The sequence below is a fragment of the Macrotis lagotis genome, chromosome 5 (genome assembly GCF_037893015.1).
Source record: "Macrotis lagotis isolate mMagLag1 chromosome 5, bilby.v1.9.chrom.fasta, whole genome shotgun sequence".
Taxonomy (NCBI): Eukaryota; Metazoa; Chordata; class Mammalia; order Peramelemorphia; family Peramelidae; genus Macrotis; species Macrotis lagotis.
This window is the reverse complement of record NC_133662.1, coordinates 187,014,282-187,042,076: the sequence shown is the minus strand read 5'-3', so window position 1 is coordinate 187,042,076 and position 27,795 is coordinate 187,014,282. Positions and strand designations below refer to the sequence as shown.

General features: G+C 37.2%; 1 protein-coding gene and 1 long non-coding RNA gene across 26 annotated transcripts in view; one reads left to right on the top strand and one right to left on the bottom strand.

The window, feature by feature from the left end:
* AFDN (afadin, adherens junction formation factor) overlaps positions 1–27,795 on the bottom strand; it is a 194,755-nt gene that overhangs the window by 22,089 nt on the left and 144,871 nt on the right. For 10 of the 24 annotated variants that reach the window (XM_074188039.1, XM_074188042.1, XM_074188043.1 and 7 more), the window contains 6 exons: positions 26,208–26,326; positions 21,984–22,178; positions 21,348–21,439; positions 20,849–21,034; positions 3,546–4,574; positions 1,441–1,476 (listed from right to left, as the gene is read on the bottom strand). In XM_074188039.1, the coding sequence (XP_074044140.1) occupies positions 1,441–1,476; positions 3,546–4,574; positions 20,849–21,034; positions 21,348–21,439; positions 21,984–22,178; positions 26,208–26,326 (1,657 nt within the window). The remainder of the gene's footprint in view (positions 1–1,440; positions 1,477–3,545; positions 4,575–20,848; positions 21,035–21,347; positions 21,440–21,983; positions 22,179–26,207; positions 26,327–27,795) is intronic. The other 14 variants (XM_074188051.1, XM_074188050.1, XM_074188056.1 and 11 more) reach the window with 3 other exon arrangements.
* Positions 20,814–27,795, top strand: part of LOC141488194 (uncharacterized) — a 79,594-nt gene continuing 72,612 nt past the window's right edge. For both annotated transcript variants that reach the window (XR_012468610.1, XR_012468609.1), the window contains exon 1: positions 20,814–21,058. This is a non-coding gene — a long non-coding RNA (uncharacterized LOC141488194). The remainder of the gene's footprint in view (positions 21,059–27,795) is intronic.

Sequence of the window (27,795 nt, the reverse complement as noted above, 5' to 3'; positions counted from 1 at the left end):
CAGGCTTAATACTAAGTAGATCTATATCTAAATTCTAAATTAAGTTCAACAATCATAATTTATATCATGATTTTCTGAGTTGTTAGGGTTCAGTTATTAGTTCAGCCATCATCTATCTGTTGGCTAGATCCTGAATTCAAGGTATCATGCAGGCATGAAGGTTTTCAAGGACCTCACATTCCACAGCGTGGTCACAGATCTCTGTGTACAAAATAGTTGACAACTATTTTGGTGAGGAAAAAGACCAGGTTAAGGAGTAAGCAGGGGGAGGGTCAGGAGAGGACTCCTGTATATAAGAGGTGACTACTGATTTTAACTCTCCAAAGGAAGCATTCAGGGAGAGTTAGGGCAGCTTGTCAGCTGATTTCCCAAAACATTAATTAACACTTAGATTGAAGTGATAAACTTGTGCTCTGAACTTACAAAACTAAAAAAGAAAATCCTCTATCTGTGATAGAAATCTAAGTCATCAAGACAAAGATAACCAATGAAATTTTAGCATGACAACAATCTGGTATTTGTTATAGATCATCAAAACTGTGGATAAGATAGAAAACTCAATTCAAAGATTTATAAATAAATGATTTGATTATGGTTTTACTTCACTGAGTTATTTAAAGTAATTTCAAATTAATACCACAGTTAAATTCTTGATTTCCTAGGGGAAAATACACTAATGCCAGTAAATGCTAGTAAAATGCCTGTGTCTAGTTGGAAACTCAACAATAAAATCAATATTAAATTTATAGAAATTACAATTACTCAGCATGACTGGATATATAAGAATGACTTTTTTAGAGAAAAATCAGTGAAGTATTATTTTTAGCCCACTTCATTAAATTGGCATGGCTGTTAAAATGTACTAAAAGTCACAAAACATAACGGAGGAAAACAACAACAACAACAAAAATAAATAAGCTCTAGTGATGGGTTAAAATATCTTAACTGAAACAAATTTAGATCAATCCTATTTCAGTTTTCTATAAAAACTCAACCAAGTTTATTTAAATGCTTACTTTTCCCCATTTAAGATCTATTTCTATTGTTTAAAAAGAGGACAAATTTTCCCAACTGAAAAGTATTCCCCCAAGTGTTCAGATCTTCTAAAACAATTCTAATAGCAGATTTAGAGTAGCATTACATACAGCAAAAATTCAAATAAAAATCAAACACAGACCAAATGATTAAAGCAGAAAACAACTGAAAGCCATAAAATAAAATAATACTTTAAGCAAAGCAAAGAGTGGTTAAATCTATGAACATTTAAAAGGCATGCTTCTAAGTGATTTATTGGTCTACATTCTGATCTAGAATACCTCCTAAAGAGATTTAAAACAAAACACCCAATACACATTGGATCTACTTAAAAACATAAGACTACCATTACTAAAGAAATCAAGACAGGAAAAAAGTACTGAAGGGAAAGAAACAGGAACATACCAAATCTAGAACAGAGATTGCTGGCATAGCAGTCTGCTGCAGGTAATAGAGAAGGGAAAAAAAAAAGAAAGATGAAGTGTGAAAAAAAAAGTTAAGTTTAGATTCCTACTGTGCCCAAAGGCATTTCTGTTGATTTCTTACTTCAGCTGTTTTTGAAGGATACCAGAAAAAAAAAGTAAAGAAATATGACTAATTTATAGCACCATGAAGACAATGACAGCCAACTGATACGTCTGAATTTCTTCATTACAGAAATTTGATAGCAGCTGCCCTGAAAGATTTTTTTACTAGAGATCTTATTAATACTAATGTAAATGAGGCAAATTAAAGTAATACTCTAAAGATATTAGTGACAAACTTTCTTAACCAAAATCACAGAGATGATATACAATATCCAAAGACTTTTAATTAACTTTCATTGCACCACCAATGCTGAAGAGGTAGCCCTCTGAGAAATGAATAAATACAAGTAAAATCACATACATGCATCTGACTACTTTGATTTATTATTTGAAAAGGATAGTAATAAGAAATGTTAAAATTAAGAATATTTTCACAACATGAATACCAATTTTATGATCAGAGAAATATTAAAACTACAGCAAAAGACTTACATTCCTCATATTTTATCTTAACATATTACTCTAATGTCAAGAATCTAGTCATCAATTAATTCAAAGGGGCAATGTCCACTACCAGAGAGAAAACCAAGAAAGCACACCTAAAATAAATTTAGAAAATTTAGCATCATTAACCACCATCAATAATTTGAGTTTTTTTTTAAATTCTACTGAATGCTACACATTTATTAACCATTCTCAAATAAGTTTAATTAACAAAACTTATAACAAAAAGTAGCCCCTATATTCAAGAATCCTACAAATGCCTAAAATTAACATTTGGGTTACATGAAGATGGAAGTTTGGATTCAATTTACTGGATAAAGTATATTTCAAATGGGAAACAAAAAAGAAAAAATAGTCTGAAATAGAAACTGGTTGTACAGACAGAACATAAGCACCCAGATGAACTGAGTTGCCCAAAAAGGGCAACCTAATGAGATGAACTGGGGTTAGAATAAAAAGACAAACTAATATGTGAAACATCCACAATCTTAGCCATCTTCCCTTCCATTTTCGCAACACAAATAAAAGTGTATAAAAATATTCAACATTAATTTTCACAAGTTGCCATAAGGACTGATACCAGTAGACCAGGAGATAGGACCATCAGTACTTTTCTTATTTCACTGAAGAATCAAAGATCTTTGAATTTAGCTGAGTTTTGGTATTTTTTCATTATTTTCATTCTAATAAGAATAACTGACTTTTGTTCTTATGATTTGGAAAAGTACCATTAGGATTAGAGACTGAAACAGGGAAAAAAGGATGAACAAAAGTGCTGGCTTGAACTTCTGTTTACATCTCAAATAAAATCTGGACATTAATACAAACTCCTCTGTCTCTTAAATATTATGGTCCACCACAGCAAAATCCTGTTAAATCCAAGTCAAGGACTTGTAAAATTTAAACATCATTATAATTCTAAATGTAATTATTTGCATTTGGAAACTCCTCTGTTTCCCACCAATTCCTGTGACTTCCCAGTGTGCACTGCCCTACCTCAGGTGTATTATCTCTCCCTATTAAACTCACTGAAGATGGGTGACAATTTGTATTTCCATTCCTAGGTCCATGCACAGAACTTGGCTCGAAAGACATAATAAATGCTTTTAAATTCTTTCATTTGTTCAATGCCATTAAAAACTTCTCTTTTTGCATACTCAAAAGGAGGGTGAAAAGAATAATTCATGTACCTGCTGATAAAAATATCCAACTTGCTGATACAGATAGCTAATGTTTACTGAGTGAATTTTTCTTTTTGTTCCTGAAACTTTTGAAATTATTTTCAAGGGGTTAGTCACTATAACCTTGTTCTTCACACCAGTTTTATAAAAATATTCAATCTGATAAGCATTAACTGAACCTATGTTAGCTGTCTTTTTTAAAACTAATTTTTATACTGTGTTCATGAATTTATATACAGCCATAACACATATACAGAGATTAAGAAGGTAAATAGAGAGATAGATCCCAGATACGCACACCCAAAGGATTTTTCCCCTTTACCCTGGTTCTTCTTTCGGCCTCTAGGCGCTGCATAATTAACATGGTATCTACATCATCATCTTCTTCATCCTCATCATCTTCATCTTTCTGCTTTGATTCTTGGAGTCTCTTCTGGAACTGCCACTCTAGCATGAGTTTTCGCAAACGATCATTTTCTTCTGCTGTGCGATCTGGTTTGTTTTGAAGATCCTGAATCTCTTTGCTGAGCATGTCTACAATGTGCATTTGCTGCTGCTTCTCCAACTTTTCCTTGGCATCGCGTTTCCATGGGTCAGGGGACAAACTATCACTAGAGGAAAGTTCTTCTTTGCTGATTGTAATATATTGCAAATCTCTCCGCTCAATTGTCCGTGGCTGTTGCTGGGGCTGCAGCTCCCGGATGACTGTTTCTTGGGATCTTTGTAAAGTAGATGGTTTTTCTGGTTTTATCTGCTGGATGGGTACAGGAGGAAGTTGGGTGGGGTTCAGGGGCTGAGTGCGCATTTGCCCCAGTTTTCTCTCCTGTTCTCGGCGCTTCCTCTCTCTTTCTTCCTCTAAACGAGCCTTTTCCTTTTCATACCACCTCTGATGCTCCTCTCTCTTTTTCCGTTCTGCAGCGGCTGCTGGAGCAGACTGAGGACCCACCTGGTGAAGAGGAGGAGGGGGAGGCAGAGGCAAATCCATTGGAACCCCATCAAAGTCAGCAGCGTAGTGCACTGGAGGAGGGGGTGGTGGAGGAGGAAGGTCTGTTCGAATAGGTTGGGAAATAGCCACTGGGGTTGGTTGAAGAGCTGTTGGTGTTTTCCAACGCCCAGGGCCACTTTTGGTTAAAGTAGAAGCTGGAGTAACAGACTTAGAAGAATGGTTCAGGAATTCTTGACTGGATGTGCTAGATTCCACAGAAGAGCTCTGATTTATCCACATGTCACTGTCAGACTTTCGATCTAAATAGTCTGTGTCTTTGCGATGGCACTCTGGCTGGTAAATTTGATCATCTCTTAATTCTTCTTGGGAACGTGTAACACGCTGAAAAAAAAGAAAAATTCTTAATGCATTTTTTAAAAAATAGAGTTTAAAAACAGATCTAGTTAGATTTATATAAAACTAATTTCTAAATTGTCTGAAAAATAAGCTAACAATACTAAACATTCTAAATGTTTGTGAACTCCAATTCTACAACTATTTAATATATGTAGTATGAACATGTAACCTGATCAATAACTCAATTCAAATGGAAAATGAAGATGCTATCATATTGTCAGGAAAACCATAAACATATTACACATATAAAATGATTCTTATGAAAAATATCAAAGTCCTTTAATGAAACCTCCAAGTAAGCTTTTTAAAGTTATCTTTAATCACTTTTATACTTATTTCCAAAAAGATAAGAAAACCCAAGTGCTTCTAAATCTCATACACTACATAACTTCTAGTAAAGTTAGGCACAATCCAAGGGAAAAGGTTAAAATCCATGAAAATTTGAAATGTCCTGCAGCTTTCCAGCCTGGGCAGAATATGAAACAAACACAAAGCCACTTAGTCATTTTCCCACTGTTATAAATAACCTTTCATTCCCTTTTGCACTCAACCTTTCACTTTCCTAAAGGAAAAGAATATATTAGTAGAAGCAGCCAAGTGAACTGTTTTATTATTATTATTCTAGTCTCCAAAGAATAAAGACTTAGTCTTAAATTGCAATGAAAGACTGTCTAATCAGAAACAATAACAATTTTCCCACATCAATTGGTAGAAAAGGCAATGGGGTACAGATTTACAAAAGTAATAAAGATCAATTCTGCTCCTCTTAAAAGACTAGAAAATGGTCTAACTGTGGTTTAAAAAAACCCTGAAAACCCGTTACCCAATCATGTCCTTTGGTTGCTATAGTCATGTCAGAAAATGTACTTACTACTGTTTATTTTACAGCATATACAGCTGCTATCCTAAAATATTAAAAATCTATGATAATAGTACATTTAAAGTAACTTTTACACTTTTTAATGGAACAGATCAGGATAAAGCAACTAAGTAGACCTTCCTTTAATTGCTTGTCCAAATGTCCTACTTGTGTTCTACCTTGGCTTTTTCTCATGTGCTAAAAATTCTGCTATGCTAAACAAAAGCGGAGCAAAAAAGCCCAAATCAACCTAAATTAAACAAAACAAAAAACAAAAACAAATACACCCCCCCCAAAAAATACCCAAGGGTTTCAAACATACTTCAAGTCTTTCAATGAATCTGTTATCCTATACATGAGACTTCCTTCCTATGTATGGCGCTAATCAACCCACCCAAGATACCATTCCATGCAATTTCCCTTTAGATCAAGATATTATGTTATCAGTACAACACATGGTGTTACAATTTATTTTGTTATCCTTAATTCTTTCCATAAGACCAGGTCATCTCTTTTCTAATTAGACATTGTTTTGTTATGCCCTATCTCTTGGGCAATTTCTCATTACTAATATGATCCAATCTATATTTGCTTACTATTATAGCTTATGTCCACTATTTTGATTCTTTGGAAACTAGTATTCTGAAACCATACAGCACCAATGAAAGAACAATAGTATTTGCTTTAGGCAGAAGTTCAGGCATAAAGAGCACTGAACGCTTTCCTAAATATGATCTAACCTGCCAATCCTCCCATCCATCCTGGGGCCAGCTGATCATTCATTTGCAAAAATTTTTCCAATATTAAGTACTAAAAACAAGATCTACAGGTTGTCTTTCCAACCATATATATCCTAAGGAGGTAGTTAGGTCCATTTTACTGTATTTAGGAGACTCTGAAATGTCTTAGGACTTGGTATATCATCTAAAGGGTAGAAACAGAATTCTAGGTCTAATAGGACTTATGTCTACCTGTCATTCAAACCTAGAGAGCTTGATGCAATCATAAAGGCTTATGGGGAGAATAGGTATTGCTACCTTGAAAAAAATATTAAAAATTAAAAATGTTAAAATTTACTATGAGAAATTTATGCATTTTTTTAAAACCACTCAACAATCCACCTCCTCGATAGCTGTTGAGCTTCAGTGATCCTACTTTGTGTACCTTCATGAATTTCCCAACTCTGTACAGCTCCACTAACTTTGTGCACGACCCTTATTAGATTTTTTTTTTTTTAGGTTTTTGCAAGGCAAATGGGGTTAAGTAACTTGCCCAAGGCCATACAGCTAGGTAATTATTAAGTGTCTGAGACCGGAGTTGAACCCAGGTACTCCTGACTCCAGGGCTGGTGCTTTATCCACTGCGCCACCCAGCTGCCCCTTAGATTTCTTTGTCTTTGAAGAGTATTAAAATATAAAATTCTGTTTCAAGAGATTTTCCCTGATGGATAAATGTGATAAAACCAAAACTTAATTAGAAACTGCTCAACTCTGGGTTAATTTTTCAATAAAGCTCATCTTTCCTCAAAATTATAATCTGCTGGAAATTCTTTATGAGAGTCCTAAATAATTTTGCCAACAAGCACACAAATCTCAATTTTATACTTCATTTGCCATTAATAATAATTGTCAATATTTTTATAGTGCTTTTAAGTGTGCAATGTACACATTTCTTTTGAGATTAATGAAAAAGAGAGCACTACCCCTATTATGACCAAGCTGGAAGCTTATAAGCTTTTCACAGAACTAATTCCACTATTAATTAGCAAAGAAATTTAAGTCTGCTTCCTGACAGAAGTCAGTTGTTTCCTCTTTAGGCAAACCTGATGTTCCCTCCACATTGAGGGGCTCACCATATAATGCAGAAATAGTGCAGATGTCAGACTGACATAATCCCCCTGTGGCTCAGAACTCTTGAAGTCAACTGTACCCAAGCAGCCTCAGTCTCCCAGTAGCTGTGATTATGGGCTTATGCCATGAGACACCATACCCAACCTGAAAAGCCTTTAAGGCAACATTTTGTGATCCTTAGTTTTTTCACATTCAAACAATAATCCATCAACAAGAGCAAAATATTTTGTGTCAGACATTCTGCAGGGTGCTGGTTCTTGTCCTCAAGAAACTTAGAATCAATCAGAGAAGACAATATATACATATGTGAGTATAAATAAAAAATGCAAAATACTGGGCAATTTGGGGGGAATGTTTTTGAAACAGGGAGTGGGGAAGAACATGAGAAAGGTTTCATGCACTTGAACTAAGCTCTTCAGGAAACTAGGAATTCTAAGTTAGAAGAGAGGAGGAAGGGTATTTCAAGTATGATAGATGATCAATACAAAGGCACAGAGAATAGAATATCACATGTAAGAAATACTGAGAAGGCTAGCTGGCTAGACCCAAGTATATATGAAAGGAAGAAATGAATACAAAGGTTGGAAACCCACTGATAAAGGTTTTAAATGGTGGAAGAGTATGGGTCAGATCCTGAGGTGGTAGGAATCCATTAGAGTTTATTAGTAAGAGGGACATAAACAGATCTAGGAAAAATCACTTTTGGAATTTGTGTGGTGATTGCATTAGAGGCAAAATCCTTGAAGCTTAAGTTCAGGAGGAGTGGATATTTCAAGTGATTATCTGTTGCTGAAAGCCTGTATATTCCTGGTCCCTGTATGTAAATGTACATGGAAGTAATCATGATTGAAAATAGTCATCTGAATCTTAAGATCTAGATGTAGAGCAGGAAAATGTATTAGAGGCTCCTTAGATCAGCCTTCTCGTTTGACAAATGAGAGAACATGGATTAGAAGGAATAGAAAATTTCTCAGTTCCCTCTCCACTCCACAGCTCCCAACCTCCCCTACTCTTTTTAACACTAGTAACTGCTATGGTTTATTTTTTTTCCTATTAGTATTTCATATTCAACCTAGTTGGTCTGAATTTTTCTTTTTATTGTCAAATCCATTTCCTCAAGTAGCACAATGAGGTTGTGATGATACAATCTAAGTGTGATGGATAAAGTGATGACAGGTCCTTTTTTTTCTGTTTTCTCTAGTTTCACTTTTACAGGAAACTCTAGAAGAAACTTGCCCTAATAATTGAGATTGGCATAAGAACTGTTGCCAAGTCTTTGTGACTGACTTTTCCCCCTCTACCATTTTTTGACATTTTTGTGAAGTAATTGTACTTCCAACCATCCTCCTCCCTTGAGATTTATAAACAAATTTATATTCCAAATTACTGTTTCCACTGGTTGCCACTTTACAAGGGGAACCTTGTTTTCTGATTAAGGTGGTTCCTAGATACTTCTTTTCCACATTGTGATAATTTGTTTAGTTTAAATTTCTTTTGTTTTCTTTTTTAGGTTTTTGCAAGGCAAATGGGGTTAAGTGGCTTGCCCAAAGCCACACAGCTAGGTAATTATTAAGTGTTGGAGAGTGGATTTAAACCCAGGTACTCCTGACTCCAGGGTTGGTGCTTTATCCACTGCACCACCTAGCCTCCCTAGTTTAAATTTCTTAGGAATAATAATTAACTCTGTGCTGATATAGTATCTTTATTTAGTTCTCAATGTTTATGCCAATAGGCTGCTTAAATAGTTTAGGTTGAAGTTATCCACTGTAAGCATTATCTTTTCTATTTCATTCTTGATTTGGATCTTTCCCCTAAAATGTTTTGATTCTACAAAGACAAATAAATTACTCCCACACCAGTTAACTAGTTAAATCTTGCGAAGATATAGATAGGCAATTTAATTTTCTGTCATGCTGTTTGAAGTTCAATGGCCAATTGTTGCTCAATGCCCTCGTGAAGAAAGTTTCCATGATATATAAATTCGAGATTTCTCTATAACTTACATGTTGTTGGCCTCAGGTCCTGAAATGATATTTGCCAAAATGTTTTGGTCATATACCTCATACATATGCATTAAGTCAATGTAAAAAAAAATTAGGGACTGAACCTGTGGTTTCACTATACAGTGACTTCCTAGATGAAAAAAGTTTCTTTATCAATGGAAGTAGGCATCTTCTCTAGAATGTAAGTGTTGTCTAAATCAAGCTGCTTCTAAATGTTAATTTAATTAAGTATGTTTTATAGTGTTTCATATCTTCTCTATCTTTTGACCTTCTTAACAAATACTTGTAAAGAGCTCTATAAGATGAAGTCATTAGGAAAGATCAGTGAAGACAAAGGTGAAGAGAAGGCAATCCAGGTTCAGAGGACAGAAGTGTTGCATGTAGCGAATTACAAGTAAGCCTGTCTAGTTAAAATGCCTTGAAAAGGGAAGTTGGAGTCAAATTATAAAATGTATTAACTGTTAAAACGAAGCTTTGTGAATAGGCAACTGACCAGAGTTTGCTTTAGGACTGCCAGTATGGTAGCCAGGTGGAAAATAAGCTTGAGAGAAGATGAATACAGGAAAGTAACTTAGGAAGTTATTTGAATAGTTCAGACAAGAGGTAATAATATCTTTATACACACCTTTCTGAAAGGCTGCCATAGAGTGTATCATGGTAAATAACATATAATTAAAGTTGGGTTGCAGCCAAGTCTTAAAGTACTTTAAAAAAAATTCATAAGGCAAAGTACTTTGACAGGAATGTGGAGGATGGATTAAAGGAGGGAGAGACCTGAGATATGTAACATAATGAAAAGGCCAATAAAATAGGATAGGAAACAGATCATCAGGACCAAATTGAAAGTGGTACCTGTCTGAGTAGAGCCAATAAGAAAGGTGAAAAGAAATATGGTAGAGGTAGAAAAGTCATGAGCAGCTGGCTGGACATATAACACAAGGTAAAGAGAGGAACCACGTATAAAACCAAGATCACAAACTTGTGAAACTGCAAGGTAGGTAGTGTCTTTGACAGAAACAGATAAGCTTGGAAGAAAGGAAGGATTATAGAAAAGATGGTTCCATTTCCATTCTGGCTGAGAAGTCTTTTAGATAATCAGTATGAAATACACATTAGGCACCAGGGCATGAGGAAATGATGCTCAGGAGATATTCAACCATACTGTGCCCCACCCCCTGGGTCTACCTCCACACTATTCAAGATCTTCAAGCACTCAACACTATCTTTTTTGATGATCTCCCCAACAGCCAGTGAGAATATCTATTCATATGATTCAAGACATGTGTCTAATAGAATGCATGTATACACATGTGCATGTACATATACACACTTTTACATATGTTCACAGATTTGTATACATGTACATATACATGACAGAATCATCTGACTTGTACAGAGGAATCATGCAGAAGAGTAGGATTGAGAGATGATCCTGTAGGGAGAAAAACTGGCTTGAATCTTATCTCTGAATTTACAGGGCTTTTCTGACCCTGGCCAAATCATAAAACCCACTAGTGCCTTAAGCAATTCTTTAAAACTAAGTTATTATTAAGGCCAAATCCAAGATACTGGAGTATAGATAGCAACATACCAAAACTCTCCCAATATTCCCCTTTAAATTACTTTAAAAAAAATGTCTCCAGGAGAATTCTGGAATGGCAAAGCCAACACAAAGTAGAGGTGAGATATTTTTCCAGCAGGGTGGTCACTAGCTGAAAGAAGACCAAGCAGCAGGAGCAGATTCAGCTGCTTGCAGAACAAACTCAGTCTGGGGGGTTGGGGATGGGAAGGAGAAGGGGAAGTGTTGGACAGTTGGTCAGAAAGAGATTCCAGGAAACAGTTTTGCTGGCACTGGTTTTGCAAACCGTGTCACTATTTGGTAACTCTATTGCCCACATATAGTGCTGGGTCACAGAGAAAAGAGAGAACTAGTACTTGAGGATGGAGGGGATCAGGGAACCTGGTCATCATCCTAGAGGAGCATTAGCACCTGTGACCACAGAGGATTCAGGAACCTTTCCTGAGGAAAAAAACAGAACACACATCAGGAGAGCACTTTGAAAGCACTGAAAACCTGAAGAGCACCAGAATTAGCTCTGAAAACTACATCAAGAAAAGCATGAAGCTTGGAACAGTATCACCATACCCCAGGTGAGCAGACAAATTTTATATTGAAAGTCCAAAGTCAAGAACTTCACTGGAAAAATGAGCAAACAACAGCAACAACAAGAACTTGATCATTTAAAAAGTGACTACAGTGGCAGGGAAAGACCAAGAGACAAAACAAGAAGACAATAAATATGAAAACAGCCAAAACTTAAAGCCACAAGAAAAATGCCAAATTGACACAAGCCCAAAAACAATTCCTACAAAGAAATTATTAGAAATTAATAAAGAGTTCTGGACTTCCACCCAAGATGTCAGAGAGAAGACAGGAACTGCGCTCAAGTCTCTTGGTCTTCCCTCATATATAATATGAAACAAACCACTTAACAGAAATCCAATCAACAAGAAAGAGAAGCTAGGAGAACAACAACTACCTCAAGGTTTGTCTTCAGGGATCACGGGTGAGCGGGGCATAGAAAGCAGACTCTGCTGGGAGCACAGGACAGGGTGAGACCCTGAGAGCAGGACTAGCCTGATCAATCACAGAGGTGTGAGCCAACTAGGGAGCAGAGACATTGGTTGTGGCACTGACAGTCTGGAGCTTACCAGCAGGGCTGGAGGGTGAGTTCCAGTATGGGAAAGTTGCAGACATTGATCCCTGGGCTCCTCTGGTCTGGAGGAACTCAAGAGTCATACCTTCATTTCATCTGAAGTCTCTTCCCAGAACAAATTACAGCTCACCTCCAGCCCAGGCTCAGACATGAGCAGCAGAGCTCCCTCAGCTGTGAATAGGGAATAATTACCAAAGTTCACCACTATTCAAAGATAAAAGTATCCAGCAGCTTCGATCACCCCCTCCAGGCCAAGGGAAAGGGCCTCAAATCAAGGTCACAGACACTCCAGAGAAAGCAAACAACAAAGCCTACTGGCTGGGCCACTAGGAGTTACCAGACCCAGTGAGTAAAGCCTCTGGGGATCTCAACACCAAACCAGCTCCTCTCCAAAAGAAGGTATTAAGAAAAAGAAGAAATGGCAGTGGAAAGCAGGGTTCATAGAAAAATGCCTAAAAGGAAAAGACCCTAACTCAGAGCAACCTAGAACTTCAAATGCAAGAAAACTATTGAACTAATAAATAAAACCAAGAGTTAGTTTTAAGGAAAAAATAAAATAAAATTTCTAAAACCTCTGGTCAATATGATTTAAAAAAAAAAGAAAGGAAACCAAATCGCTAATATCATAAATGAAAAAGGTGAACTCACCACCAATGAGGAGGAAATGAAAGTAATAATTTGGAATTATTTTGCCCAACTCTATGCAAATAAATTTGACAATCTAAGTGAAAAATATAAGTTGTCTAGGTTAAATGAAAAGGAAATTAAATCCTAAACAGCCCTATCTCAGAAAAAGAAATTCAACAAGCCATCATTGAACTCCCTAAGAAAAAATATCCAGGGCCAGATGGATTCACAAATGAATTCTATCAAACATTTAAGAACAATTGGTTCCAATTCCATATAAACTCTGGAAAAATAGGTGAAGATGGAACCCTGTCTAACTCTTTCTATGATACCAATATGGTGCTGATACCTAAACCAGGAAGAGTTAGAACAGAGAAAGAAAATTATAGACCTATCTCCCTGATGAATATAGATGCAAAACTCTTAAATAAAATATTAGCAAAATGATTACAACAAGTTGTCACTAGGATAATACATTATGACCAAGTAGGATTTATCCTAGGAATGCAAGGTTAGTTCAGTATTACAAAAAATGTAAGTATAATTAATTATATCAATAACAAACCTACTAGAAATCATATCATATCAATAGATGCTGAAAAAGCTTTTGATGTAATACAGCACACATTCCTACTAAAAACACTAGAGAGTGTAGGAATAAATGGACTGTTCCTTACAATAATAAGCAGTGTCTATCTGAAACCATCAACAAGCATATGCAATGGGGATAGGCTAGAGGCATTCTCAATAAGATCAGGGGTAAAACAAGGATGCTCATTATCACCACTACTATTCAATATTGTATTAGAAATGTTAGCTTCAAGTTTATAACTAAGGAAGAGATGGAGAACATCACCAAAAACAAACTAGATGATTTCAATTACATTAAATTAAAAAGCTTTTGCACAGATAAAACCACTGTAACCAAGATCAAAAGAAACGTAATAAACTGGGAAACAATCTTTACAACTAATGATTCTGACAAAGGACTCATTTCCAAAATATAAAGAGAACTGGGCCAATTAAAAAAAAAGGCATTCTCCAACAGACAAATGGTCAAAGGATATGCAAACTGTGGTATATGTATGTCATGGAACACTATTGTTCTATTAGAAACCAGGAGGGACAGGAATTCAGAGAAGCCTGGAAGGATTTGCATGAACTGATGCTGAGTGAGATGAGCAGAACCAGAAAAACATTGTACACCCTAACAACAACATGGCGGGGGGGTGATGATCAACCTTGATGGACTTGCTCATTCCATAGTGCAACAATCAGGGACAATTTGGGGCTATCTGCATTGGAGAATACCATCTGTATCCAGATAAAGAACTGTGGAGTTTCAACAAAGTTCAAGGACTATTCCTTTTAATTTAGGGAAAAAAATATCTTATTGTCTGATCTTGTTATCTCTTATACTTTTTGTTTCTTCCTTAAGGATATGATTTCTCTCTCATCACACTCAATTTGGATCAATGTACAACATGCAAACAAAGTGAAGACTGACACTGCTTTCCGTAGGCAGGTGGGGGGAGGTAAGTAAGATTGGGGGAAAATTGTAAAACCCAAAATAAACAAACTTTTAATAAAATAAAACAAAACAAAACAAAAAGAAATGTTAGCTTCAGCAATAAGAGGAAAAATAAATCGAAGGAATTAGAATTGGGAAGGAAGAGACAAAACTCTCATTATTTGCAGATGACATGATGACATGACCTAGAGAATCTCAAGAAATCATCTTAAAAACTACTAGAAATAATTAGCAACATTAGCAAAGTCACAGGATATAAAATAAACCCTCATAAATCCTCAACATTTCTATGTATGACTAGCAAGATACAGAAGCAAGAGCTAAAAAGAGAAATCCCATTCAAAATAACCTCAGAGGGGCGGAGCCAAGATGGCAACAATAAAGGATCAAGTCTTAGGAGCTCTCTGATAAAACTCATAAACCAGAGAGGGACCCAGTGAGGCAGTTCTCCTACTCAAGGTAACCTGGAAAAGAGCAGAAAGGCTCTGCTCCCTGGGGTTAGAGGGGCAGCCCACCGAAGGGGTGGCCCACCAGAGTGAAAGAACTTCAGCCTCCCGGAGGCAGCCCCAGGGTGCTGGGAGGGCTCACAGCAGCGGGGGGAGTCTCCTGACCTACACCCCGAAGAGCACGAGGCACAAAGTGGGGGAACAGTGGGGGACCACTGCCCGAGTGAGCACGTGGAGCCCAGCCCTCAGGGCACACAGCAATCAACATGGTCTTTCTGCAGCCCTGATCCAATGAGGGAGTTAGAAGAAAAACTGGGAAAAGAAATGAGAGAGATGCAGGAAAAACATGAAAATGAAGTCAGCAGCCTAGTCAAGGAAATCAAAAAAAAAAAAAAATGCTGAAGAAAATAGCATGCTAAAAACCAGCTTAGGTCAAATGGATAAAACAGTTCAAAAAGTTATGGAGGAGAAGAATGGTTTAAAAAAGCAGAATGGGCCAGATGGAAAAAGAGATAAGAAAACTCTCTGAGAACAAATCCTTCAGACAAAGAAAAGAATGCAGGGAGATTGATGAATTTGCCAGAAATCAGGAATCAATACTTCAAAAAAAATGAAAAATTAGAAGAAAATGTGAAATATTTCATTAAAAAACAACTGATATGGAAAACAGACTTAGGAAAGATAATTTAAAAATTATTGGAACACCTGAAAGTCACGATCAGGAAAAGAGCCTTGACATCATTTTCAAAGAATTACTACAGGAAAATTGCCCTGATATCCTAGAAGCAGAGGGCAAAATAGAAATGGAGAGAATCCACCAATCCCCCCGAGAAAGAGATCCCAAAAAACCAACCCCCAGGAATATTATAGCCAAGTTCCAGAACTCCCAAGTCAAGGAGAAAATAATATCACAAGCAGCCAGAAGGACACAGTTCAAATATCGTGGAGCTGCAGTCAGGATCACACAGGACTTAGCAGCAACTACATTGGAAGCTCCCTAGGGCTTGGCATAGAATATACCGGAAGGCAAAAGAGCTTAGAATGCAGCCAAGAATGAACTACCCAGCAAGGCTGAATGCCCTCTTCCAGGGATAAAGATGGACTTTCAATGAACCAGGGGAATTTTAAAGGTTCCTTTTGGAATGGCCAGAGCTGAACAGAAGGTTTGATCTTCAGATACAGGACTCAGGTGAAGCATGGAGATTGGAGGAGAGGGGGGAAATATGAGGGACTTAATGAGGATGAACTGCATGTATAGAAAAATGATACTGATAATATTCATATGAACCTTCTTAGTTAATAGAGCAGGTAGAGGGAGCTTTTATAGTTGAAGCACAGGAGAAAGCTGAATTTGAAGATAAAATATGGTGTAAAAATGGAGTCAATAGAAAAAAGGGAAATGGAATGGGAGAAAGAAAAAGGAGAGGGGGAATAGGCCAAGATATTTCATATAATAAGACTTTTCTTTATTATAATGAGCTATTGCAATGCTATGGAAGGGGGGAAGGCAAGGGGGAATGAGGGAAACTTCGCTCTCATCAGAGGTGGCTAGGAGAGGAAACAGCATATATACTCAATGGGGTGTAGGCATTCGGAGTAAGGAGAGGGGGCAACAGGGGGAAGGAGGGGATGCGAGTGATAGAGGAGAGGATGGACCATGGGGGGAGAGTGGTCAGATGTAACACATTTTCTTTTTTTACTTATTGCAAGGGTCTGGGATTGGAAGGCCTGTCCAGGACCACAGGGCCAGGTGGATTCTGGGCCTAAGGGGTGGTATGGGGACTCGGGGCTTCTTGGCCCCAGGACCAGGGATCTGTCTGCTGTGCCACTCAGCAACCCTACAGCAGAGTCAGAGTAAAAAGGAGAGAGAAAATATAGTACATGGTAGTGGAGAAATACCAAAGGAAGGAGTTGCGATCAGCAATGGCAACGTTGGAAAAATATGGAAGTAACTTTTGCCATGGACTAATCATAAAGAATGTGAACCACGCACGACAGAGTTGTTGGTGTTAGAACAAAGACTGAAGCACATTTTTTTAATATTATTATTATTTTGGGGGCAAATGGGGCTGGGTGACCTGCCTGGGGCCGCATAGCAGGGTGATCCTTGGGTGTCTAAGGCCGGATTGGGACCCGGGTGCTCCTGGCTCAAGGGCCAATGCTCTGTCCACCACCCAGCCACCCCTACTATTATTACTATTTTATTTTATTTTGGGTCTTTTTTTTTCTTTTCTTTTGGTTTCTGCAGGGCAGTGGGGTTTGGGTGGCTTGCATATCACATGGCTGGGTGATTGTTGGGTGTACGGGGCCGGATGTGGGCTCGGGTGCTCCTGGCTCCAGGGCTGGTGCTCCGTCCATTGTGCCACCTGGCCATACCTACAATTATTACTATTATTTTTTTTAATTTTAATTTTTTCTCTCCCCTTTATCGCTGAAGCAAGACTATATGGGGGGAGGGGGTATCTCATTTACTCTTAAACAAGAATATTTTACTAATGTAAAAATAACATTGATTGTACAAAATGAGAATAAATATTAGATAAAAAAATTAAAACCTAAAAAAAAAAAGAAAATGTAATTGGGAAATATTTAGCAGAATAAATAAAAATACAATGGAACACAGATAATGTTAATAAATGGTTTTCCAAGTCAAAAAAAAAAATAACCTCAGACAACATAAAATACCTGGGAGTCAATTGACCAAAGTAAATTCAAAACTTTTTGAAAACAATTACAAAACACTTCTCACACAAATAAAATCAGATTTAAATAACTGGGCAAACATCAACTACTCATGGATAGGTAGAGCTAATATAATGAAAATGACAATTCTACTAAACTACTTGTTTAGTGTCCTAGCAATCAAAATTCCAAAAAATTACTTTAAAGACTTGGAAAAAGTGGTAAGTAAATTCATATGGAGAAATAAAAAGTCAAGAATTTTCAGGGATTCAATGGAAAAAAGTGCAAAAGAAGGTGGCTTAGCCTTACCAGATCTAAAATTACATTATAAAGCATCAGTCATCAAAACTGTCTGGTATTGGCTAAGAAATAGAGTAATGGATCAGTGGAATAGATTAGGAGCAATAGTGGAAAATGATTACAGTAATTTGCTGTTTGATAAACCCAAAGATTCCAGCTATTGGGATAAAAACTCTCTTCTCTGTTGGGAAAATTGGAAGTGAGTATGGAAGAAACTTAGATTAGACCAATACCTTACACCAAGATAAAATCCAAATGGATACAGGATTTAGACATAAAAAACAATATTATAAGCAAACTAGAAGATCAAGGACTAGTTTACCTGTCATATCTATGGAAAAGAAAGCAGTTCATGACCAAGGAAGAGACGGAGAACATCATTAAAAACAAACTAGATGGTTTTGATTACACTAAATTAAAAGATTTTTGCACAGACAAAACCAGTGTAACCAAGATCAAAATAAATGTAGTAAATTGGGAAACAATTGTTACAAACTACTATTTCTGACAAAGTCATTTCTAAAATATACAGAGAACTGAGTCAAATTTTCTAAAAGAAAAAAAGCCATTCCCCAATTGACAAATGGTCAAAGGATATGCAAAGGCAATTTACAGATGAGATCAAAGCAATCCATAGTCATATGAAAAATTTCTCTAAATCACTAATTATTAGAGAATTGCAAATTAAAGCATCTCTGAGGTATCACCTCACACCTCTCAGACTGACCAATATGACCAGAAAGGACAATGATCAACATTAGAAGGAATGTGGGAAATCTGGGACACTAATACATTGTTGGTGGAACTGTGAACTCATCCATCCTTTCTGGAGAGCAATTTGGAATTATGCCCAAAGGGAAACAAAAACGTGCATACCCTTTGATCCAGCAATACCACTAGTGGGTCTATACCCTGAAAAGATTATGAAAAAGGGTAAAAACATCACTTGTACAGGAAATATTCCTAGTAGCCCTGTTTGCAGTGGCAAAGAACTGGAAATTAAATGAATGACCTTCATTTGGGAAATGCTTTAACAAACTCGGGTATATGTATGTCATGTAACACTATTGATATATTAGAAACTAGGAGGGATGGAAATTCACGGAAGCCTGGAAGGATCTGCATGAAATGATGCTGAGTGAGATGTGCAGAACCAGAAAAACACTGTATACCCTAACAGTAACATGGGGGTGATGATCAACCTTGATGGACTTGCTCATTCCATCAATGCAACAATCAGGGACAATTTGGGGGTATCTGTGATGAAGAATGCCATCTGTATCCAGAGAAAGAACTGTGGAGTTTGAAGAGCAAGGACTATTACCTTTAATTTAGGAAAAAAAACTGATATCTTATTGTCTGATCTTGCTATCTCATTGTCTGATCTTGCCATCTCTTTTACTTTTGTTTCTTCCTTAAGGATATGATTTCTCTCTCACTACATTTAACTTAGATCAATATATACCATGGAAATAATGTAAAGACTAACAGACTGCATTCTGTGTGTGGGGGTGGAGGGAAGCAAGATTAGGGGAAAAATTGTGAAACTGAAAAAAATAGTCTTTCAAAAAAAAAGAAACTGAGAAAGAAATTATTAAAAAGAAATAGATATGGGGCAGCTAGGTGGTGCAGTAGATAAGAGCACAGGTCCTGAAAATCAGGAGGACTTGAGTTCAAATTAGAACTCAGACACTTAATAGTTAACTAGCTTTGTGGCCTCGGGCAAACCACTTAACCCCATTGCCTTGCCCCCCCCCCAAAAGAAATAGATACATATGGTATAGGAAAAATTAGGAAAAGATATGAATGATGCAGGTTAAATTTTGGAAAGAGAAATGAGCTAAAACCTATTAAAGATAAATGTAAAAACTAACTCTTAAATTTGAAAAAAAAATCTTCTTAAGTACAACATAGAGACAATCATGGTCATATTAACAATTCACCCAAAAAAGAGCTTTTTTTGGTTAGGATTCATCAGTGTGATGATAATGTTTGCCCTTTATTCTCAAAAAAAAAGACCATGACACCAGGAAGGCACTGTCATGATGAACATGTGAATTGGATTTGAGTAAGGGAGTCTTGTGCCAAGTCACTGGATTTACCTTCTTCTCTGGAACCCATCTGGTTCCAGTGGCCAGACATGAATGAGGACAACTTGAGATGACCCTGGATGCCAGGCAATCAGGGTTATGTGACTTATCCAAGGTCAAACAGGTAGTTAAGTGTCAAGTGTCTGAGGTCACATTTGAACTCAGATCTTTTTGACATCAGAGCCAGTGCTCTATCCACTGCACCGCCTAAGTGCCTGGATATTGTTGCCAAGAAAGGTAAATGCAATCTTAGGTTACATTAAGAGACGGGTAAAGTTCAGAGATGATAGTCTATACTGAAGATCTTTAAGCACAAAGTAGATGAATATTTTTGAATTGTTTCCGAGTAATTTGAATTGTTTCTGAGGAAAGGACTAGACTAGCTGGCTTCTGCCTCTCAACATTTTTTCATTTCAATTTATTTTTCTGTGGTAGAGCAGCATTCCTTAAAATGTTCTGTGGAACCCCAATATTAAAAATATGAATAGCAGTTTTGAAAGGAAATTTTAACCATGGCATTTTCACTTCTCAAATGTCAAGTAAAAGCAATTACCTAATATTCAATATTTAACATTTAAGTCAGATAAACTTTGTCCCAAGCAAAACGTGTTCCTTAGGTTTGATGAACTGTTTTTTTATCCCCTTTTCTGTTTTATTTTTTGTTTTAAGAGACAGCTTGCTGTGTGTTAAGGAGGGATGTATTCACAAACAGGATGCAAAAACAAAAGACAAATACAAGTAAAGCATTTTGAACTGCAATCAAGAGCAATGTAAGTTTAAAACGTAATTCTGACATTCACAAGTGACATATCCAGCAGTAATTAAGAATATCTTTTGAGCTACAGTTGCTTCACCTCTATACTAGAACTAATACTAAATATAGAATTCTAACAGGACTGTTGGAAGGATTAGGTGAGATAATGAGGGCAAAATGATTTGTAAATTTAACAGGTCTGTAATATTCTTTATATATTTAACACTATTATATATTATTTTCCTTTGAACAAAATCTCCCCAATCCACTTTATCCCTAAGATTACGCTCCCTATGACCAAAAATCAAATTACAGATTTTTTAAACCATCCAATTTGCAGTCCCTAATATATCTCAAAGCAAAATAATTTAGAAAGTTAGTTGAATAATTCATTTCCAACCTGAATTATGACATCAGAATGATTATTATCTGTCTGGATCTGCTCTTTTTCATCATAATTGGTCCACTGATTCTGAACAGGAACCATACGATCCTGGGATTTAGAAGCTGGGAATGTAAAGTACTCTCTGGTATATGTTTGAGTTGGGATAGGATAAGCTTCAGGTCTTGGTGGAGGAGTTTGCTCCTGGAAAAGACAAAAAATATAAAGGTAAAGTAGTCATTATCTTTTGAAATATCCTAGGGATTTGAAAATATCTCAAAAAAATAAAAAAACTTATTTTAACATTATGGCATGGAATCCTAAAGTGTTAAATTTAATAAATTCTAAAGCTAAAGATAAAAAGACTCAAAGTTTGATACCTAGCTTATATAAGTATAGAAAAATATATAATAGTTCATATTCAATTACAATTTGACAAACTGTTTGATAAGTAGTAATCAACATTCCTAACCAGATTCAAGAAAAAAGAAAAAGTGTTTAATTTCTTCCTTCTGACCTCTGTACAAAGATTTCCAGTAGAAACAGATGTTATCTTAGCTGATGTTCCAGTGGTATATGTATTTTTCCCTCCTGGACTAGGAGGCTGATCTGTTGGGAGCAGTTAGAAAAAAAAGTCTCAATATATTCATACATTTAAATCTTAATATCCAATAAGCAAATTTAGTTTTCACAAAACTCCATTACTTAAAAACAAAAGCATACATTGGAACTGTTGGAAGTATGGCAGTCAGTCAATCTTAAAAAGAAAAACAGCACATAATTTCAATTGCTGACAAAAGCCCATATATCTCACTTAAGCAGATACATTTGCTGAGGATGTATTGTTTGTCCATAGCACTAATACTGGTGCTATAAAGCATTTCATTACATAGATTGTCCAAACAATATAAACTTTTGGAAAGGTTCGCAAGTTTATTCCAAACTATGAAACCCTTAGGCTTCCCTATACTGATCACTAATTCTCTAAAGACTATTCAAAATTATACATAGCTTTTTTTTTCTTGGTAGAGCTATCCACATAATTAACAATTTATATTCTTTAAAGCATTTCTTCAACCTGTATTTATGCATACAAATGTATAAGAATAAATACATTGAAGTCCTGGAGGAGATAAAAAACAATTTGCCTTACTTGCTACATTAGGGCTGGACCGGTGATCAGCTCTATTCTTCAATAGCCTATCATCTCCTGGGAGCTTCTTTGGTTCACTATACTCTGTCCAAGGTAGCTGAGGACTCTCAGGTGATCCATTCTGTGCTGAATTGTTATATAGCTCAAAACCTTCACTCTTTGGTCGAGGTTTACCTGAGCCTCGTCGATCTGAAACTACAAAAAAAAAAAAAAAAAAAAAAAAAAGGCATTCAAAATAGCTATCTTCCCTTTTTAACTTAAAGATTCTTCTTAAAATGTTTTGATGGGGGGTGGCTAGGTGGCATAGTGGATAAAGCACCGGCCTTGGAGTCAGGAGTACCTGGGTTCAAATCCGGTCTCAGACACTTAATAATTACCTAGCTGTGTGGCCTTGGGCAAGCCACTTAACCCCATTTGCCTTGCAAAAAAAAACCCCACTAAAAAAAAAATAAATAAAATTTTCCACCTAGTATTTTTTTGAGTATGGTTGCTAAAAAGAATTTTCACTGGAGAGAGGGGACAAGAGGAAACTAAACCAGAAGTTAGAGATTTCAATGGCATGGGGAAATCTCCCTGTAGAAATTCTCTCCACTGTCATTCCCTATTCCATTGGGTTTCTATGCTAAATATCATCTATCCAAGAATTTTATATGTGTGTGTGTGTGTGTGTGTGTGTGTGTGTATATATGTATATATACATATATATATATATATATGTATATATATGAAATAAGAAAGTTCAAAAGAAGAAGAGAGCATTATGAGCCAGAGAATCAGGGAAATCTTTGTAGAAGAAGTGGTTCTTGAATTCAGACATTTAAGGATGAATAAGATCTCAAGTGGGACAGGGAAATGAAGCATTACAAAAATAAATGTAAAAGAAGGGTAGATGCAGGAAATTACAGTGCATGCCCCAAGTATAACAAATAATCCACTTTAATAAGAACATAAAAAACACTGTGCCTAATTTTTTAAATTTAATACTTATTTATTCTCATTTTGTACAAATGTTTTTATATATATTAATATTCTTGTTTAAGAGTAAACAAAATAACCCCTCTCCCCAAAAAATATAGACTCGCTTGACCAATAAAGGCGAGAGAAAAAAATTAAAATAAAAAAAATAATAGTAATAATTGTAGGTATGGTCAGGTGGTGCAGTGGACAGAGCACCAGCACTGGAGCCAGGAGCACCTGAGCCCATATCTGGCCCCATACACCCAACAATCACCCAGCTGTGTGACATGCAAGCCACCCCAACCCCACTGCCCTGCAAAAACCATACAAAGAAAAAAAAAGACCTAACATAAAATGAAATAAAATAAAATAAAATAGTAATAATGGTAGGGGTGGCTGGGTGGCGGAGAGAGAGCACTGGTCCTTGAGCCAGGAGCACCTGGGTCCAAATCCGGCCTCAGACACAGAATGATCACAAAGCTATGTGGCCCCAGGCAGGCCACCCAGCCCCACTTGCCCTGCACCCCCTCAAAATAATAATAAAAAAATGTGCTTCAGTCTGTGTTCCAACACCACCAACTCTGTTGTGGGTGGATCACATTCTTTATGATAAGTCCATCACAAAAGTTACTTCTATATTTTTCCACCATTGACATTGCTGATCGCAAATCCCTCCTTTCGTATTTCTCCACTGCCATGTACTATATTTTCTCCCTCCTTTCCCTGACTCTGCTGTAGCATAGCTGAGTGATGCAGCAGACAGATCCCTGGTCCTGGGGCCAAGAGGCCCTGAGCCCCCATACCACCCCTTAGGCCCAGAATCCACCTGGCCCTGTGGTCCTGGACAGGCCATCCAATCCCAGCCCCTTGCAAGAAGTAAAAAAGAAAATGTGTTATATCTGACCACTCTCCCCACCATGGTCCATCCTCTCCTCCTTCATTCACATCCCACCCCTTCCCCCGCTCCCCCCTCCTCCTTACTCCAGATGTCTATACCTCATTGAGTATATATGGTGTTTCCTCTCCTAGCCACCTCTGATGAGAGCAAAGGTTCCCTCATCCCCCCTTGCCTCCCCACTTCCATATCATTGCAATAGCTCATTGTAATAAAGAAAAATCTTATTATATAAAATATCTTGGCCTATTCCCCCCTCTCCTTTTTCTTTCTCCCATTACATTTCCCTTTTTTCTACTGACTCCATTTTTACACCATATTTTATCTTCAAATTCAGCTTTCTCTTGTGCTTCATCTATAAAAGCTCCTTCTACCTGCTCTATTAACTGAGAAGGTTCATATGAGTATTATCAGTGTCATTTTTCTATACAGGAATACATGCAGTTCATCATCATTAAGTCCCTCATATTTCCCCCCTCTCCTCCAATCTCCATGCTTCACCCGAGTCCTGTATCTGAAGATCAAACCTTCTGTTCAGCTCTGGCCATTCCAAAAGAACATTTGAAATTCCCCTGGTTAACTGTAAGTCCATCTTTTTCCCTGGAAGAGGACATTCAGTTTTGCTGGGTAGTTGATTCTCAGTTGCATTCCAAGCTCTTTTGCCTTCCGGTATATTATATGCCAAGCCCAACAAGCTTTTAATGTAATTGCTGCTAAGTCCTGTGAGATCCTAATTGCAGCTCCACAGTATTTGAACTGTGTCCTTCTGGCTGCTTGTAATAGTTTCTCTTTGACTTGGAAGTTCTGGAACTTGGCTATAATATTCCTGGGGGTTGGTTTTTGGGGATCTCTTTCTCGGGGGGATTGCTGGATTCTCTCCATTTCTATTTTGCCCTCTGCTTCTAGAATATCAGGGCAATTTTCCTGTAGTAATTCTTTGAAAATGTTGTCAAGGCTCTTTTCCTGATCATGACTTTCAAGTTATTCCAATAATTTTTAAATTATCTTTCCTAAATCTGTTTTCCATATCAGTTGTTTTTTCAATGAGATGTTTTACATTTTCTTCTAATTTTTCATTCTTTTGGTTTTGAAGTAATGAGTCCTGATTTCTCGTAAATTCATCAATGTCCCTGAGTTCTATTCTTTGTCTGAAGGATTTATTTTCCTCAGAGAGCTTTCTTATCTCTTTTTCCATCTGGCCAATTCTGCTTTTTAAAGCATTCTTCTCCTCAATAACTTTTTGAACTGTTTTTATACATTTGACCTAAGCTGATTTTTAGCATGCTATTTTCTTCAGCATTTTTTTGGATTTCCTTGACTAGACTGCTGACTTCATTTTCATGTTTTTCCTGCATCTCTCTCATTTCTTTTCCCAGTTTTTCTTCCAACTCCCTCATTTGATTTTCAGTCTTTTTTGAGCTCTGTCATAGCCTGAGCCCAATTTCTGTTTTTCTTGGGAGTCTTTAGATGCAGGAGCTTGTGCTTCCTCATCTTCAGACTGAGTGTTTTGATCCTTCTTGGGCTCACAGGCAAAATATTTCTCAATGGTGTTCCCTCTTGTTTCTCTGCTTGCTCATTTTCCCAGCCTTAGCCTGTTTTTGGGGTGCTTCCTGAGCTTTTGGAACACTCCCACAAGGGTCTCAGTGTGTGAGGCTCTGTCCTCCCTCCTGGTCTGTGAATGACCATATGCGCCCCCCTCTGCCACAGGGCTGATGGGGGGAGGGGGTTGCTGTTCTATTGGGGGGGGGGGGGGGCCTGGACTGCAATCAGGATCTGAATGTGGTGAGAACCTCAAAGTCCTGTTCCAGGGGCAGAGGACAGAGCTGGGCAGTCTCTGTCTTCATTCCCCTCCCTAGGTTCAATGAGCTCATGCCCTGGGGGCTCCTGCTTTCCTGGATCTGGGCTGCCAGAAGACCGTGTTGCTTGCTGTGTTCCCTGAGGGCTGGGCTTCTGCTCTGGCACAGTTCCCCCCACAGCTGTTCTCCCAATTTGTGCCTGGTGATCCCCAGGACATAAGTCAGGTAACTTCCCCCACTGCTGTGAGCCGCAGCTCCCAGTGATTGCCTCCAGGAGGCCAAAGTTCTTTCACTCTGGCAGGCCGCCCCTCCAACCCCAGGGGAGCAGAGCCTTTCTACTTTTTTCTAGATTACCTTGAGTAGGAGAACTGCCTACTCAAGGTCTCTAGAAAATTTAGTTAGAGTCCTTAGTTTAGAGGTTTTATGAGAGAGTGCCTAAGAGTGGATCCTTTCTTGTTGCCATCTTGGCTCCGCCCCCTAGATCACTCTGCCTAATTTTTAAACTACGTATACTTACTCTAAAGAAAGTACACATACAGTGGAAGTCACATTCCATTTTCTATGACTAATTCTCACCTCGTTGCATCATGGGAGAAGGTTGGTTGAGCAAAGTAGCCAGGCCGTGGTAAATTGCTCCTTGTTTTGCAACTTCTAATGTCACCACAGACCCTGTTCTTGTCATGAGCTCTGCTGCCCTGGATGTGGATAATGGAAGCAGAAGAACTTATTTGAGATCATGTCCATACTATGATTTCTCAAGAATATGCCTAATGGCTAACAGAACTACTAAATAGGTAATGCAGCTTCTTTTCCCACATAAGTCTTTACAATTTTACCTCATCTTAATAGTCAATTGCTTATTCTCTCTTTCATAGTGAATTATGAAAGAAATGGTTCATTTACTACTATTTTAACAACTAGCCTTTTTACTTCAAGCAAACTGGAGCTTCAAAAGAACATTTATTTAGAAACCTATTTCTATTATATTAGAAACAAACTGAGAAAACTGAATACCTTCAAAAATGGTCTCTTACAACATATTTAGGCGCAAAATGCCAAAGTAAATGATAAATTCCACTTTTTAAAAAAATTCCATCAAAAGGACTCATTTCTAAAATATACAGAGAACTGAGTCATATTAAAAAAAAAAACAAACCAGCCATTCCCCAGTTGACAAATGGTCAAAGGATATATGCAAAGGCAATTTACAGATGAGGAGATCAAAGCAATCCATAGCCATATGAAAAATTGCTCTATATCATTACTTATTAGAGAAATGCAAATTAAAGCTTTTCTGAGGTACCACCTCACACCTCTCAGACTGGCCAATATGACCAGAAAGGATAACAATCATTGTTGGAAGGGTTGTGGGAAATCTGGGACACTATTCCATTGTTGGTGGAGCTGATAACTCATCCAACCTTTCTGGAGAGAAATCTGAATCTATACCCAAAGGGCAACAAAAATGTGCATACCCTTTGACCCAGCAATACCACTACTGGGTCTATACCCTGAAAAAGATTATGAAAAAGGGTAAAAACATCACTTATATAGAAATATTCACAGCAGCTCTATTTGTGGTGGCAAAGAATTGGAAATCAAGTAAACATCCTTCAATTGTGGAATGGATTAGCAAACTGTGGTATATGTATGTCATGGAACACTATTGTTCCATTAGAAACCAGGAGGGACGGGAATTCAGGGAAGCCTGGAAGGATTTGCATGAACTGATGCTGAGTGAGATGAGCAGAACCAGAAAAACACTGTACACCCTAACAGCAACATGGGGGCAATGATCAACCTTGATGGATATGCTTATTTCATCAGTGCAACAATCAGGGGCAATTTGGGGCTGTCTGCAATGAAGAATACCATCTGTATTCAGAGAAAAAACCGTGGAATTCAAGGACTATTCGCTTTAATTTATAAAAAAAAAAAAACTAATATCTTATTGTCTGATCCTGCTATGTCTTATACTTTGGTTCTTCCTTACTTAAGGACAGGATTTCTCTCTCATCACATTCAATTTGCATCAATGTACAACATGGAAACAATTTCATGATTGACAAATTTCTTTCTGTGGGGGGTGAGGTGGGGGAGGGAAGTAATATGGGAGGAAAATCATAAAACTCAAAATAAATAAAACCTAAAAAAAAATTCTATC